This window comes from Echinops telfairi, unplaced genomic scaffold (assembly GCF_000313985.2).
Source record: "Echinops telfairi isolate 266 unplaced genomic scaffold, ASM31398v2 ScPeMD7_3509;HRSCAF=4178, whole genome shotgun sequence".
NCBI lineage: Eukaryota > Metazoa > Chordata > Mammalia > Afrosoricida > Tenrecidae > Echinops > Echinops telfairi.
In genome coordinates this window covers 13,021,066-13,038,767 of record NW_022107407.1, presented here as the reverse complement: position 1 = coordinate 13,038,767, position 17,702 = coordinate 13,021,066, and the positions used below count along the sequence as shown (strand labels likewise).

Sequence of the window (17,702 nt, the reverse complement as noted above, 5' to 3'; positions counted from 1 at the left end):
TGCAGTCATAAATTTTTTAGTCTGATTCTAACAGAAAACAGGAAAAAATGCAAAGCCTAAAGCATCCCCTCTACTCTGCGTATCATGTTCTTTTTGTTTTTTTTGTGTGTGGTTTTTTAACTTGTGTGTTTCATTCACAATGCTGGACATCTAAAATCAGAAAAACTGCTTCTCAAATATAGAAAAAAATGGTCAATTCATTATTTCATTTGTTGTCTTCTTCATTCTCCTGATAGGGCAGTCACTTAGATAAAGTTTGGCAATTGACAGACAAAATCTACATTACCAGTTGATGTTCCAGTAGTTAAAAAGCTTCCACAAGATAGCATGCGACTAGAGCCACTCCAGTAACACTACTTTGGCTAATAGTATCTCTTTGATAAACCATTGAAGAAAATGTAAAATTAAAATCTATAGTGTGCCAATTGTACTTCTTTGCTAATTTCTGTTAAGCTAATTAAATATGCACAGCATAAATATTTCAACAAATTATTATGACAATTGATTTGAACACTAATTTTACTGAAATAAAATATAAAATCTAACTGATAATTTGAAGGAATCCTTTAAGACACAGGTTAGAGGCACCAAAAAGGGTAATTTTTTTCAGTACTGACTAGCCAGAATTATTTATGTCAAAATTGTTTTACATGTATATTAACATCAGATAATTCATGTGAAAAAACAGACTCAAACCATTATTTGATACGTTGCTAACATTTAAAGATTACCATTTTCTTCTTCTTCCTCTTCCTCATCCTCCTCCTCTTCCTCTTCATCATCTTCATCCTCCACTTCATCCCCATCTTCTTCATCATCATCATCATCATCTTCAATCTCCTCCTCCTCCTCCTCTCGGTCTACCTCCTCATCCTCTTCATCCTCATCTCCTTGCTCCTCATTGTCCTCAGAGTACTCTTCCTCTTCATCCTCCTCCTTCTCATCCATATCTTCCGTCCCATCACTTTCGTAGCATTCATCTACTGAGGAGCTGTCCGCTTTCACTACAAATGGTTTTCGTTTAGGAGCTGGTTCTTGGGGCTGTTTATCTTGTGTTTTTCTCTTTTTAGCCAAGGGGCAACCATATACACTGTTAAAACAAAAAGAAAAGCTATTTTTTACTATCTTTGAAAATTACAAATCCTTTACCAAGGTATTTAAGCATGAATATTAGCAGTACATTTCTGGAAGACTTGAAACAAACATATATTCTCACACAAATTCCAAAATATGTTAATGAAATACTATTGCAAATAAATACAGATTACATTTGTTTGGTAACATTTAGGGATTTACCTAATGAGTTTCCTAAATCCTCAATGATGGAATTCAAAAAAATGGCACGAAGATTTTAATGAGTTTCACAAGCATGCTTTATCTAGCAGTAGCATAATATTCATATCATGCACTCAACACCACAATTTTAATAAAATATTTTATTAAATATAAGCCACATTTAATGTACAATTTAAAGTAAGAATAGTTCAGATGTACCACATTTTCAGATATACATTAATGTGAAACCAAAAAAAGTGAAAGACTTTTGGCTATATATGGATTTGTATAACCTATCAATAAAATTATATCTTTGTACATAATGATCAACTCACAGAAGATGGACCATACATTCTTATAGATGAGAACAACTACACAGTTTAAAGTTATTCGTTCCTAGGTCTCATCTCCAGCATTGTAGAAAACAAACTCCAAAAGAATGTTTTGAAAATGATTGTGGTAGCATTTGTGAAATGCTACTTTTTAAGATTGAATTATGGAATGCTATGATATCCGTATTAACTCCCAATATAATAGTTTTGAAAGAGGAAATGAAAACAACCTCACTGCTATTGACAGTCATCGCTGTGATGAAATGGATGTAAACTTGGGTAAGACCTTTAGGGGAAAGGATCACAATCTTTTCTGGTGACAGGCCAAAATTTCAAAGCTACAATAGTATTTATAGCTTTTATTTTTCCTGAAAACCCAACAAAGGCTATAAGACATAAGAGAATGATATATTGTGCCAAAAATACTGTGGGTAAGTACTCCATTTTCTCTAGTGGGATGTGTAATTTCAAAGATAACTGAATATCTTTATAGTGGATGCTTACACTTTTATTACTTTTTTTTTTAGACTGATAGTGGTTAAGTGTTCATTCAGTCTTGAATCCATCTTGTGCACATTTATTTTGAAAGTGTCCTGTATTTCAGACCCTGTGACATGTAGGAAATTCAGAGGTGAAACCCATGATTCTTCAATTCAAGGCACTTGTGGTATAGTGGTGGAGCTCTGGAGGTACAGTGGTTACACACTGGATGGTTAACCTCAAGGTCAGCAGTTTGAAACCTCCAGCTGCACTATGGGAGAAAGATGAGGCTTCCTACTCCAGTAAAGAGTCAAAGTCTCAGAAAACACAAGGGCAATTTTACCATGTCTATAGAGTTGATATGAGTTGCCATCAACTCAATGGCACTGTTTTGTCTTTATTTGTGGTCCAGTGTTATGATTTACATACCACTTTAATACTATGTATCACTTTTCATCCTAGTACACAAAATTCACAGCACTGCCTAGCCTTTCAAAAGATTTACATTGAGTAAGTGGATGAAGTGTGATAATCAGAGTGATAAATATATGTACAATATGCTATGTCATGAAAATTAGGAGCAACTACTCAAGGATGTTAGGATGTTATCCAGGAAGAAGTGATATTGGAGCTAAGTCTTAAAAGATAAATCCACCATATTTGGGAGGTAAATAAAACATTATTTTGATATATTTAAAATAAACAGCCGAAAATTTGCAAAAACTTGAATATAAGAAAAGGACATGATGGAGAGGAGTCAAGATGGCACCCAGGTACAATCACCTGCCCAGTGCTTCTTTTGTTACATCAGAAAATTAAGAGGTAAGATGGCCAATATTGGGAGGCAGGGTGCTAACAATAGATTCCGTGTACTAGGGTGTGGTTCAGACCTCCCCCTGCAATTTTCACCCATGGAGTGATTCAAGAACTTGCTAAAATGCTCTAAGTGCACTGTGTCTGCCTGTGAGCTCTGCTAATCCCTGACCAGACCCAGCGGGATGGCGTCCACCACTCCTTTGTACACCCAAGATCTGAGACTCACAGCATACAGTAATTCCTCCATGCTAATGTCTAAAGGTGGTCATAATCCCAGACACACAGAGAGTCTTTCTGAACTAGCCACAAGACCTCACACAGGAGTTCCCCTCTCTACTATCCACCCTGCTCCTGCATTCTTGGGCCTTAAACCCGCCCTCTGCAGTCAGGAACAGAGTGACTACATTGGCCATCCCCTTCTCCCCTCTCCCCAGCTCTGTGCCTGCCAGTGCAGGAGAAGGCCTGAAGTGACATAGGAGTACTGCTGGGGGAGAATTCAGATTCAATCGGCCTCCAAACCACTAAGATAATCTGGTGCCCCTTCCCTGGGGGACAGTGAAGCACACCTGGATACCAGGGCACCCAAAAAGCCCATTATAAAAAGAAGGGAAAAAAAGAATATTATTTTATTTTTAAAACGCTAACAATTCCAGGCTGTGTTCGTTTTCTTAAAATTGAAAGTAAGCCTCTAGGAATCTTGTCCTGGTCTATTACCATAATATTAACATAACAAGATAGGCAGAACTCTAATTTTTAGAGCACAGCCTAGGATTTTAACCAAACAGGAAAAGCCAAGGGTTGAAAGCCACAGCTAGAGTCAGTTTGGGGCTCCACAGTCATTCAAAGACTGCAAATTGTGGCCAGAGAGTCCAGACCAAGCCTGTGCCCACACAGAAGGCCTTCCCCAACCTGGCCCAGTGGCATATCTCCAGTCACCTACCTCAGCATACCTTCTGAGGCCCACCACCACCACCACCACCACCTCCAGCCACTGAGTTGCCATGGCATCCCACCTACACATCAGCCTGACCCACCACTATAGTAGGCCACATGTAGTCCCCAAAATCACTCTTATAAGTTACACAGAGAAGGAGCTCAGAGCCCCTCGGTCTCCCAGGAACATGGTACCCAGTTCTTCCAAAAGGAGACACAGAACGCAACACCCTCAACAAGAAAACAAGAAAAACAAAACACTACAGCTGAAGAAGTCCTAAACCTAACAACATTCATATAAGAATAAGAGGCTGAACTACAAAAAAATAAAAATAAATAAAACTTCAGAATGCTGCTTGGGGTAATACAGAATCTGAGGGAAGCCACGTAAAATAAGGATGCAATGATAGAGAAAATGAAGTCCATGATAGATGGCATGAAGTCCACACACCAAAGGGAAATACAAGAGATAATGGATGAGGCAACAGAAGCAAAACACAAGATAACTGACTCCACTCACAGACTAGAAAAGGCAGGGAATTGTATCAGCGATCTTGAGGACAACCAGGTAGGCTTCAACAAACGGGAAAGAGTCACACAAGATCATCAAAGAGGTGGAAGAAAACCTGAGACCAATGACAGATGCTATGAATAGGAACAATATTAAAATAATTAGCCTTCCAGAACAAGACACAACAAAGAAATTTACAGTTAAATTAGTGAGGGAACTCCTGGAGGCAAACTTCCCCATCTTAATGAATGAAAATCAGACATTCATATAGGAAATAGCAAGGACACCAATTAAACTAAATCCCAGGATGAACTCACCAAGGAACAGGATAGCTAAATAATCCAATCCTGATGAAAATCCTTGCCAAGTCACTGTGGTCCGAAGACCAACATCCACCAAACAAAATCAGGAGACTTCTATACAGCACACTCCATTCAGAAGACAACATGGCAAAAACAACTACCAAGATAACATTACCTCAGAGAGAAAAGAAGGCAAGAATAAAGCCCCCCACAAAAACACAGCACATTGATATGAAGGGAGATAGGAAAGTGCCCAACACAAAAGGTACAAGATGACAGCAATGAATCCACTAACTCTGAAAGTCAACGGCATGAACTCACCCAATAAAAGAAAAAGGTTAGAGAACAAGCTCGAAAACATAGTCCACCAATTTGCTGCCTTCAAGAGACACATCTTAAGCTTGCAGACAAAAATAGACTATGAATAAAAGGCTGGAGGAGAATATACCAGGCAAATGGCAACTAAAAATAACAAGGGTTGCAATCCTAATCTCCAACAAAATTGACCTCAAGGTGCAAACCATCACAAGAAACAAGGATGGACACTTTATAATGCTCAAAGTATCAGTAAACTAGGAACCAGTAAGCACAATAAATACATACTCACCTAACGAGAGACACATGGAATTTGTCAAACAAATAATTCAAATGATGAAAAGAAATCACAGACTCAAAAATCATGGTAGGTTACTTTAATACACCATTACCAGAGAAAGGTAGATAACTAGGAAAGAAGCTCAGCAAGGACGCTACAGAGCTAAACACTACAATTAGGACCTCATAGACATTTATAGAGCTTTCCATCCAAATGCAAAAGTAATCACATTCTTTTCAAGTGCTCATGGCTCATTTTCAAAAATAGACTACATGCTGAGAAACAAGTCAAGCCTGAGTAAATTCAAATACACAGAGCTCACTCAAACATCCCTCTCAGACCACCACACCATAAAGCTGGAGATCAATAAAAGGACGACCAGAAAAACAAGGGCAAACAATTCGAGGATGAATAATGATTTTCTGTAACATGAATGGGTACTGTGGCCCAGATTAGAGAGTAAAATAGGACCGTTCTAGAAAATAATGAGAATGAGAATATAATGTAGCAAAACCTATGAGATACAGCAAAAGCTGTTATCAGAGGAAGTTTGATAGTGATTGATGCATATATGAAAAAGGAAAAGAGACTTATGATTGACACATGATACAAGATCTCCAGCAACTAGAACAGAGTCAATGGAATAGCCCCTCCAATAGCAAAAGAAAAGAAATATTAAAAATCAGGGCAGAGTTAAACGAATGGGAAGGAAAGAGAACAATGCAAAAATTCAGTGCAGCAAAGTGCTGGTTCTTTGAAAGGATCAACAGAATGTACAGACCACTGGCAAGCCTAACCAAGGAAAGGAAGGAGCAAACAGCAATGGCCAGGATGAGGGATGAAGTGGGGGAAATCACAATTGACACCAATGAGATTAAAAGGAAAGCACAAAGTACTATGAAAGTCCATATGCTAATGAATTCAACAATGTGGAAGACATGAACAAATACTGGGAAAAACAATCACTCATTAGATTATCCCCAGCTAGAGGTCAAGAACCTTAACAGACCCATAGCAAAAGAAGAAATAGATATGGTTATCAAAAAACTACCAATGATAAAAGCTCCCGGACCAGATGGCTTCACATGAGAATTCTACCAAGCATTCAGGGAGGAGCTGACACCAACATCCACCCAACTACAGTTTGCCAAACCTTGAGGACAATGTAACCACACAGAGCAATTCATGAACAGAGAGGTCTACAGGGCCAGCCCCAATCAGAGCCAAAATGATATCCCAACCCCCTTAGAAGTGTATGCTATGGAAGAGAACACTAAACCTACAGGTTGGGGAGAGGGGCCAACCTCCCATACCCATACAGAAGCAAATCAAGAAGGATAAAGAGAGAGCCAGGGTCTAGGCCCCATACTGGCACACCGAGCCCTGAGGACAACTTTCTGTACCGAGCTGCTAACGCACAGAGGACCGGAAGGAACATTACAGATCAGCAATGGGAGCAAAGCCAAGCAACAAAACCCCTGAGGATTCCCCAAAATAGACTTTAGATTAAGAGGGGCAGTTCCTGGAACTGCGCAGGACTGGCGGGAAGATAGTCATAAATGTCAGTGCAGCAGACAGATCTGGAATTATGTACGCTTTTTCGGGGTTTTTGTGCTAGTTTTTTTTTTCCTTTTTAAAAATTCAATCTTTTATTCCTTTTTTGTTTTGTCTCTGTTATTGATGTTTAGCTTGCTTGTGTAGAGTGGGCATGGGAAGCAAGTCCGAGGAGAAAGCAATGGGCCTGATGGTTCTGGAGGGACTTGGGAGGAAGAACAAAGCGGGGGAAAGGAGTGGTGAGCAAATTGCACCATAGACAGGGGAACAAATAGGGAATTAAAATAAAAAATGAGGGTGATATAGAGATCCTGGTGGTGCTGGAGCAACAGCAATCTAGCTGAAAGGAATTACTAAGAAGTAGAAAAAGCATGAGCATGATGGTGGGGTTGGAGGAAGGTTAAAGGAAACAGGGGAATGATCTAGGAAGCAAAGCTATGGGTAGAAGAATAAACATAGGTGTGTACTTATGTAAATATATTAATTAATAATAATAGAGGTATAATTAATAATGATAGAGGCCTATGTACATATATTTATATGGCAATATATTGAGGAAGTGGGCAGACATGGGGCCTCTGTTCAAGCCGTTCCTCAATGCAAGGATACTTTATTCTAACAACCTGGCATTCTGTGGTGCTCACCCTCCCAACACGATCGCTGAAGACAAAATGGGTGCATAAGCAAATGTGGTGAAGAAAGCTGATTGTGCCTGGCTATCAAAAGCTATAGGATCTGGGGTTTTAAAGGCTTGAAGTTAAACAAGTGGCCATCTACCAGAGTAGCAACAAGGCCACAAGGAAAAATCACACCAACCTGTGAAATCATGAGGTGTCAACAGAATCAAGTAACAGGTAGCAGAAGACCCCAAAAAAGAACAAAAAACATATTGCTAAGAATGAGGCGGGTTGGAGCAGAGACCCCCAACCCATCTGTAGACAATGGGATAGTCCCTCACAGAAGGGTCATAAAGAATGAATGAGTCAACCAGGGCACAGTATAGCCCAGATGAGACACACAGTAGTCCTCTGGTTCTTTAAGGATTCCTCAACCCCCAGTACATGACCCCAGTCTTGCCTTTCAGTTCTGGCTAGATCGGAGCATGTACACTGGTACAGATAAGTGCTCACTACATATGGAATCCAGGTCAGGCGAACCCCTCAGGAACAGAAAGGGGAGCAGCAATACCAGGAGGGTAGGAAGAAGATGGGGGGAGGAGGGGAGGAAGGGAGAACTGATAGCAATGATTGACACATAGCTCCCCTCCCCACCCCAGGAGGATGAACAACAAAAAATGGGTGAAGGGAGACAACGGTCAGTGTAAAATATGAAAACAATAATAATTTATAATTTATCGAGGGGTCATGAGGGGGGTGGGGAGGGAAAAAGAGGAGCTGATACCAAGGTCTCAAATAGAAAGTAAAAATGATGATGGCACCATATGTACAAATATGCTTGCTACAATTGATGTATGGAATGTGATCAGAGCCCCCATACAATGACTTTTTTAAAAAAACATAAAGGTCATGATAGGTTCAGAAAACTAGGAACCTAACAAAAATGGAAACTTACTGCATATGAAGGTGGTGATAGTCATGAGAATGGGAGTGGAGAACTGAGAGTACGTGTCAGGTCAAGTTTGTGGGCCAATTATGCAATCAAATGAGCATGTTTAAAAGTGAATGACAAGGAGCAATGAGATCAGATTAGAAAGGTATGAGACTGGAGATTGGGAGGGCAGGGCAAAGCCAGTGCAAATATCCCAGCAGCAGTTATGTTTAGAGTAAGTATATTGAGAAAGGCAGTCATAGCACAAGTTGGGATGACAGATGGATGAAAAGAAATGAAAAAGATTGAGGGTCTTGATTTATATTCCGCTGCACAGCTTAGACTCCTGTGTGGGAGTCCCACCATTAAAGGTAGGAACAGAATTAGATGTTTCCTTTGTGAGTGACTTAGAAAGAGGTCCATTATAGATTTTATTTATAGATCATTATAGATTTTATTTGGAAATGATGAGTTTGGATTGCTTATGACAGGTCTTACTGATAGAGTGATTTGGATAGTCTTCCAACTTTTGTACATCATTATCATAATCTCATACAGGGATGGGAAAATAGAAATAAAAATTAGTTAAATATGTTATTAAATATGTACTATTTAAGAGGTTAGTATAGTACTTCGTGCATGAGAAGTACTCAATGTAATGAGTACTCAAAGTACTCAATGTAAAGTACTCAAAGTAATGAATACTGCATAATAATGCTAATTTAAAGCTATAATAAGTAATAAATGATTTATGTTACAGTTTTTCTGTTTCTATTATTATTTAAGGATTCAGTTATTCCACACAGGTTCTTCCTTATGCCTTTGGAAACGTAATATTATTCTAATTGTTTCTACTACCAATACTTTTAAGACAATTAGACTGCACACACTAATGAAAGGAGTAGAAAACATTTTGTGTTCCTAAGGGAACTAATAGTTTTTCTTGCATTTTGGGTGTTTTTCATATTCTACGAAAGATAATGTTATTAATTTGGTGTCCAAGAGGATGCAAATACGGAACAGTGCCAAGAGTTGAGGTGCCTTATTCCCATCTTACTGTGAATACTTAGTACTTACTGCTTAAATTGGAATTCACTTTCTTCATCTGTAAAATGGGTACACAGATGTGTGATTTCTAAGCTCCTCAAGGAGATGGATGGACACACTCTCTGCAACAATGGACTCAAACATAACAATTGTGTGATTGGCGTGGGACCAAGAAGCACTTCATTCTATCGTATATAGGGTCAGCACCAATCTGACAGCTTTTTACTCCCATTAAGAGTTACGCGATCAGAAGCCCACTGGGCCATCACTCCGCTGCCAGATAGCGTCACTATGAGTTGGAATGGGCTCAATGTCGGTGTAGCTACAGTTTGTATATTGTTTCTCTCCACATGTCCCTTTGCATTTTTTAGACTGCCTTTTCTTATCTCATTATATCTGCTCAGTTCCCATTCCAGGAAAACTCTAGGGAGTGGAGGAATAGGTGAGAAGAAAGGAGAAGCAGTAAGTAAGAGTAGAAAAATAGCTGAGAGTAAAGAGTATGAATATGGGTCTGTAAACCAGTGATGCACGTAGAAATTCAAGTTGTAAACTGGTTGAGAGAGACTAAAAGAGAAAGTAATGAGTTAAGTTGTGTTTTACTAACTAGTCACAATCTGGCATGTGGCCATAATCAAACAGATGTGGCTTTTAATGTAATGCATTTCACAAACAACATGCTGGTATACCCAGAGGCCTGGATTTTGACCTTAGGTTTGTTAACGAATTGGGCAATCAGGATCATGTCACTTTAACTCCATAATAGTTCTCAGTTTACCTATATGTATAACGAAATGGTTGATAGTCCATTTTCTGCTATAAAATTAAAAAAAATTCCATTTATCAAGATGGTTTCCTTTTTTTGTGTGTTAAAACTTACTAGCAAAGTGTGGGTCAAATTTATCTTCTAATCTACTTTTATCTTTACCTGAATTAGCTTTATTGCCTTATCCTATATTTTAAACAATTTTGATTAACTTAATCAACCATTTCTTGCCTTCAAATTTCTATTGTCCCTGCCAATTCAAATAGCTTGAGACTAGAATTTTTCTATGTACATTAAGGTAAAGTGTTAATAAATTTGATACTCCAACAACAAATTCCCCTTTTGTCATACATTTGATACATATTTGTTTGCTGCCTGTTCTTGGTATCTGTTTTAAATGTGACAACAAAGTTCAGGCCATAAGGCGGGTTTCACTCTATCTTTGCTAAACAATATGTGGCTCAAAATCCTATTCAAGTAACCAGATACCTCATGGTCTATGAGACTCAATAGTTTGGAATATTTCAAAGCAACGCTTTGGAATGTAATTCTGGAACCAGATGATATTTGGGAGTGTGGATTCCCCTAAATCTATATTCTGTTAACAAGTTGTCTGGTGATGAGGTGGGCACGAAACCTTGAAGGAAAGAATTTTGCATATCTGAAGAAGAGTGGGCTAGGGTTCTTCTTTCTCTTGCCCAGCTGGCATGTATTTCCCAGTCCGTTGCTGAATGTGAGCTCTGCCTGCCTCATGGCTCAATCACATCCAGATTACTCTAGGATCATGACGATCAATGCAAAGGAGTATTTCAGAAAAGACAACAAATCCACAGTTTTATAACATACCCAGATAGACAGAAATACAATGGAATTGTTGTTGCTGTTAGGTATACTTGATTCCATTCCAAGTCTTATAAGTATAACAGAACGAAACACGGCCTGGTCCTGCATCATTTTCACAATTATTATGTTTACAGCCATTGTACCAAACAATCCAAAGGGTCTTCTTATTTTTCATTGCTATTCTATTTCACCCAGTATGATTTTCATTTCCAGGGAATGATTTCTTCTGATAACATGGCCAAAATACAATCTATTTTCTGAAGAATATTCTGGTTGTACATCATCCAAGACAAATTTGTTTGTTCTCTGGTAGTCCATGGTACTTTCAATGTTTTTCAATGGCACTATAATTCAAATATATAGATTCTTCCTTGGTCTTCCTTATTTAATGTCCATCTTTCACATGTATACGAGGTAATTGAAAATACCACGGATTGAGGTAGCGGCATCTAGGTTCTCAAAGCGATATCCTTGCTCTTAACACCTTAAAGAGCTCTTGTGCAGCAGATTTACCAAATGTAATGTATAATTTGATTTCTTGGCTGCTGCTTTCATGAGAAATTATTGTGTATCCAAGTAAAATTAAATCTTTGATAATTCAGTGTTTTCTCTATATGATGATATCTATTTGATACTTCAGTGTTTTCGCTATATGATGATATCTATTGATCCAGGTGTGATGGCTTTTTTTTACACATAGAGTTGTAATCCTTGATCTTCCTCAGAAAGGTCTTCAGGTTCTCTTCACTTTCATCAAACAAGATTCATCATCTGCATATTTCATGTTGTTAAAATCTTCCTCTAATCTCTATGCTGCATTTTTCTTCACGTAGTCCAGTTTATCAGATTATTTGCTCAGCATCCAGATTGAATAAATATGGTGAGAGGATACAACCATGACACACACCTTTTGTGATTTTAAAACATGCACTAGTCCCTTGTTCTGTGTGTCCAACTGCATCTTGATCTATGTACAAGATCTGCATGAGCACAAGGAAGTCTTCTGGATGTCCCATTCTTATCAATGCTGTCCCTAGTTTGCTTTGATCCACAGTCAAATGCCTTTGCAAAAGCAAGTAAACAACCCCCCAACTCCCGCCCCCGGTATTCTCTGCTTTCAGTCAAGACCCATCTGACATTAACAATAACATTTCTTATTCCCCACTCTCAGTCTACCTTGAATGTCTGGAAACTCTGTCAATATACAGCTGCAAACATTGTTGAATGATCTTCAGCAAAAATTTACTTGCATGTGATATTAGTGATATTGCTTGATAATTTCCTCATTCCTCATACCTTTCTTTGGCATAGGTACAGATATAAATCTCTTCTTGTTGATTGGCCAGGCAACTGTTGTTTGAACTTAATGGCATAGATGAGTCAGTGCTTTCAGTGCTTTGTCAGGTTGCTGACATAGTTCTATTGGGAGTCCATCAATTTCTGCAGACAAGCTTTTGGCTAATGCTTTCAGTGCAGATTGGACTTCTTCCGGTGCCATCAATTCTTGATCATATACCATCTCTTGAAATAGTTGAATGTTGATTTGTTGATATTGGAATTCTCTGTGTATTCTTTCCATCTTCTTTTGATGTTTCACACATCATTAAATATTTTCCCAATAGAATCTTTCAATATAGCAGCTCTAGCATGGATTTTTTCCCTCAGTTTCAGATATGTTTAATGTGTTCTCCTTTTTTGGCTTTCTAATTGTAGGTATTTTCAAATTTAATTATAATAATTTACATCTCCTCAAAGTTTCCATTAAAAGGTTCTGTTCAGCTCCTTAACTTCATAATTTCTTTGATTTCTGTGACCAAAAGTAAGTTGCAGAATCTCTTCTGACATCCACTATGATCTTTCTCTCCTGTTGTTCTTTTTTTTAAATAACCTTTGCTTTCTTCATGTATGATGTGCTTGCTGTCATCTACTAGCTCATCTGGTCTTCTATCATAGTATTCAACACATCAAATCTGTTCTTGAGATGTTCTTAACATATTTTAGCTTTCAGATACTTGTTTTAATTTCTTTAGCTTCAACGTGAACTTGCATATGAGCAACTGATGATTTGTTCCACAGACAGATCCTGCACTGTTAGCTGCTGGTATTGCGCTCAATCATCTCTTTCTGCACATGATGTCAATTTGATATTTTTGTATTTCATCTAGAAAAGTCCATGTGGATATTCACCTTTTCTGTTGTTGACCAAACAAATTGCAATGGAGAAGTCGTTAGTCTTGCAACATTCTGTCATGAGATCTCCAGGTTCATTTCTATCACGAAGACCCTATATTCCAACCATTGTTCCTTCTTTGTTTCCAAGTTTTATATTCCAATTGCTAATAATTATCAGTGCATCTTGATTGAATATCTGATCACTTTCATACCGAAGAATTTGGTAGAATTATTCATCACTAACTTTAGGACTTGGTGAGTGCATTTGAATAACAGCTATATTTAATTGAATTTTGTTATGAGTAGAGATATTATCCTATCGCAGACAGTTGAATCTCAAGATAGACCTTGAAGTGTCCATTTTGATGACTAATGTAATGCCATTCCTCTTGAAGTTTTCATTCTTAGTATATTAAATTATGTGATTGCCAGAATGAAGAAGGCCAATACCAACCCATTTCAGCTGACCAATGCCTAGGAACAAGAAATATAATTGCTGATGTCAGATAAGCCTTTGCTCAAAGCAAAACAAACAAACAAAAAACCGAGAAAGATGTTTACTTGTGTTTTATTCACTATGCAAAGGCATTTGACTGTGTAGACCATAATAAACTACATATAACCTTGAAAAGAATGGGAATTCCAGAACACTTAATTGTGCTCTTGTACAACTTGTATATTGTTCAAGATGAGGCTGTACAAACAGAACAAGGGACTACTACATGTTTTAAAATCAAGAAAGTTTTACATACAGTTGTAGACTCTCACCATACTTGTTCAATCTGTATGCTGAGAAAATCATTAGAGAAGCTGGACTATATGAAGAAGAATGTGGCATCATAATTGGAGGAAGGTTGTGTTAGTCTGGGTTGATTAGAGAAACAAATTCATAGTCACTCATATGTGTATAAGAAAGAGCTTCATATACAAAAGCAGTTGAATATTAAGAAAACGTCCCAGCTCAGTCCAGATCAAGTCCATAAGTCCTATATTAGCCCATATATCTGATACCAATCTATAAAGTTATCTTTAGACTCACAAAACATATGCCATGATGCCAAATTCAGGAAGATCACAGGCCAGTGGGTGGAAGGTCTTGTGGATCCACTGGTAGTGTAAGCATCTCAGTGCTGGCAGGGGTCTCCATGTGGCTCCTCTAGCTCCCAGGGCTCTGACTTCATCAGCACAGCTCCATCGGGCTGGTAATCAGTAATGTCTCACAGAGAGTGAGCATGTGTCCTGCTACCAGCGGGCTATTGAGCTCCTTAGTGCCTCCAAAAGAGGTCATCAAGCTGTGAAATGATTGATAGGCTAAACTCCACCCGTTCACTCTTAAGTTTCAAATTGACAGCAGATTATGTAATTACCAGAAAGGTTTATTAATAACCGGTGCTATGTAGATGACACAATCTTGCTTGCTGAAAGTGAGGAGAACTTGAAGCACTTGCAGATGAAGATCAAGGATCACAGTCTTCAGTATGGATTAAAACTCAATGTAAAGAAGACCAAAATCATCACCACTGAACCAATAGGTAATATCATGATAAATGGAGAAAATGTTAAAGTTTTCAAGATTTCTATCTTGCTTGGATCTATGATCAATGCTCATGGAAACAGTAGTCAAGATAACAAAAGACATTTTGTATTCGGTGAATGTGCTGAACAAAGCCTGTTTAGAGTATTAAAGAGAAAGTGTGTTACTTTGAGGACTAAGGTGTGCCTGATGCAGTCCATAGTATTTTTCAATGGACTCATTTGCATGTGAAAATTGGACACTGAATAAGGAAGATTGAAGAAGAATCAATGCATTTGAATTGTGGTGCTGGAGAGAAATATTGAAAGTACTCCCCTCCCACCAGAAGAATTTACGTTAGAGGATGGCACTGAAGCTGCAGCTAGGGGAGAGGGACATGTCTGATCAGAGCACATGGAAGCAAATGAATGGGCAGGAAGATAGAGTGGAGCACATCCTGCCCCACCAGGCCTGGAGGAAGATATCCTCGCTCTGAACAGCCAATGCACAGAGTGGACCATATAGCTAATCCCACTATGAGACATGCTGTCCCTGGCTGTCCCAGGGCCCCTACTCGGGACAACACTGGAGACTCAGTGTTGGGACTGGCCTGGACTGACCCCGCAACACCAAAGGAAAACACTAAAGGCGTGTGGCAGAGCACTGTGGGGAGCAGAGCAGGCAGCTCCCAAGGGGGTACAAAGGATAAACTCTGGGGCCACAGCATGGCACCCCATTGGACTTGACTGGAGGACACGCTTAAAGTTCAAAAATCAGACCTTGATCAATTTACAGGTTTTTCTTTCTTCAAAATTTTTTCTTTTTCTTTTAATTAATTTATTCTTTTATGGGTCATTGGTTTTCCTTTTTGTTGTCATCGCTGTGTTCTAATTTGTTGCCTGTCTTGCTATACCTTGTTTTTTTGGTGCACATTTTTATCTCTACAGATCTATCTAGATAAGATAGGCTGGATGAACAGTCCACAGGAGAAAACAATGGGACCAATGATTCTGGGGGGACATGGGAGAGGGGGAAGTGGGGGGAAGTAGGTTGTGTTGACTAACCCAGGGACAGGGGAGCAACAAGTGATCCAAAATTAGTGGCAAGGAGGGTGTGAGAGGCCTAGTAGGGATTCAGCAAGGGCAATGTAACCAAGAGAAAGTACTGAAACCCAAATGAAGGCTGAGCATTATAGTGGGACAAGAGGAAAGTAAAAGGAAATAGGGGAAAGAACTAGGAGACAAAGGGTATTTATAGAGGTCTAAATACAGGCATGTACATATATAAATATATTTATATAGGATGGTAGGGAAATAGATTTAGGTGCATATATTTATAGGTTTAGTATTAAGGCAGCAGATGGACATTGGACCTCCACTCAAATACTTGCTCAATGCAAGAACACGTTGTTCTATGAAATTGGCATTCCATGATGCACATCTTCCCGACACGATCACTGAAGACCAATGTGTGCATAAGCATATGTGGTGAAGAAAGTTGATGGTGCCTGGCTATGAAAAGATATAGCATCTGGGGTCTGAAAGGCTCGCAGATAAACAAGCAGCCATCCAGCTCAGAAGCATCAAAGCCTACATGGAAGAAACATACCAGCCTGTGTGAATATGAGGTGTAGAAGGGAACAGGTATCATACATCAAAGAACAAAAAATCATATCAGTGGGTGCTCAGCTTTCCGATATGATTACTAAAGACAAATGTGTGCATAAGCAAATGTGGTGAAGAAAGCTGATGGTGCCCAGCTATCAAAAGATACAGCGTCTGGGGTTTTAAAGGCTTAAAGATAAACAAATGTCCATCTAGCTCAGAAGCAACAAAGCCCATATGGAAGAAGCACACCAGACTGTGTAAGCACAAGGTGTTGAAGGGATCAGGTATCAGGCAATCAAAGAAAAAAAAAATCATATCATTGTAAATGAGGGTGAGTGCAGAGTGGAGACTCAAAGCCCATTTGTAGGCAACTGGACACCCCATTACTGAAGGGTTGTGGGGAGGAGATGAGCCAGTCAGGGTGCAGGGTAGCAACGATGAAACATATAACTTTCTCTAGTTCTTAAATGCTTCCTCCCCCCACTATCATGATCTCAATTCTACCTTACAAGCATGGTTAGACCAGAGGATGTAGATTGGTAGAGATAACAACTGGAAACACAGGGAATCCAGGACAGATGACCCCTTCAGGACCAGTGGTGAGAGTGGTAATACCTGGAGGGTGGAGGGAATGTGGGGTAGAAAGGGGGAACTGATTACAAGAATCTACATATAACCTCCTCCCTAGAGGATGGACAACAGTGGGTGAAGGGAGTATGTGAAAGGAGACATCAGCCAGTGTAAGATATGACAAAATAATAATAATTTATTTATTAGGAAGGGTTCATGAGGGAGGAGCAAGTGGGGAGGGAGGGGAAAATGAGGAGCTGATATTAGGGGCTCAAGTGTAAAGCAAATATTTTGAGAATGAGGATGGCAACAAATGTATAAATGTCAAACTTCCGGGAAGATGGCGACTGAGTAACACATACCAGAGGGACTCCACTGAAATCAGCCCAGGAGAGTTGCTTAGAGGGAAATTCAACATGGCAGGATCATAGGAGGAGCATCATAAAGATAAGTAGGCACAGACCCACAAGGGTTTGAGGGGCTGGGGGCGTTTGGCTCACCATAGCAGAGGCCGGCTAGGGCTTGATCTTAGCACCACCACTGTCTTGGCTGAAGCCAGGACCATTTGGAGCCAGCGCCAGGGCTTAATCTCAACACAGCCAGAGTTTGCTGCCACCTGCCTCTGGGTAGGGACTAAACCTTGCATCCCCATGGGCTGGGATCTGGGCTAAGCTACATTGTCACTTTTGTTTCCCTCTCTTCTCTCTAACCCCTCATAGTCTCAATGGCTTACTTTAATTTTTTCCCTCCTCTTTGTCTCTTTCCTGTTCTCTCACACTCCACTGCTGAGCTCCAGACCACTCCCCTTACCCTAGGGCATTTACGCCTGCCCCACCCCCAG

At 39.3% G+C, this 17,702-nt stretch overlaps 1 protein-coding gene across 19 annotated transcripts in view; it reads right to left on the bottom strand.

Annotated features, from left to right (window-relative positions):
* Window positions 1-17,702, bottom strand: part of MYT1L (myelin transcription factor 1 like) — a 723,101-nt gene that overhangs the window by 215,349 nt on the left and 490,050 nt on the right. For all 19 annotated transcript variants that reach the window (XM_045294233.1, XM_045294236.1, XM_045294234.1 and 16 more), the window contains exon 9: window positions 732-1,090. In XM_045294233.1, the coding sequence (XP_045150168.1) occupies window positions 732-1,090 (359 nt within the window). The remainder of the gene's footprint in view (window positions 1-731; window positions 1,091-17,702) is intronic.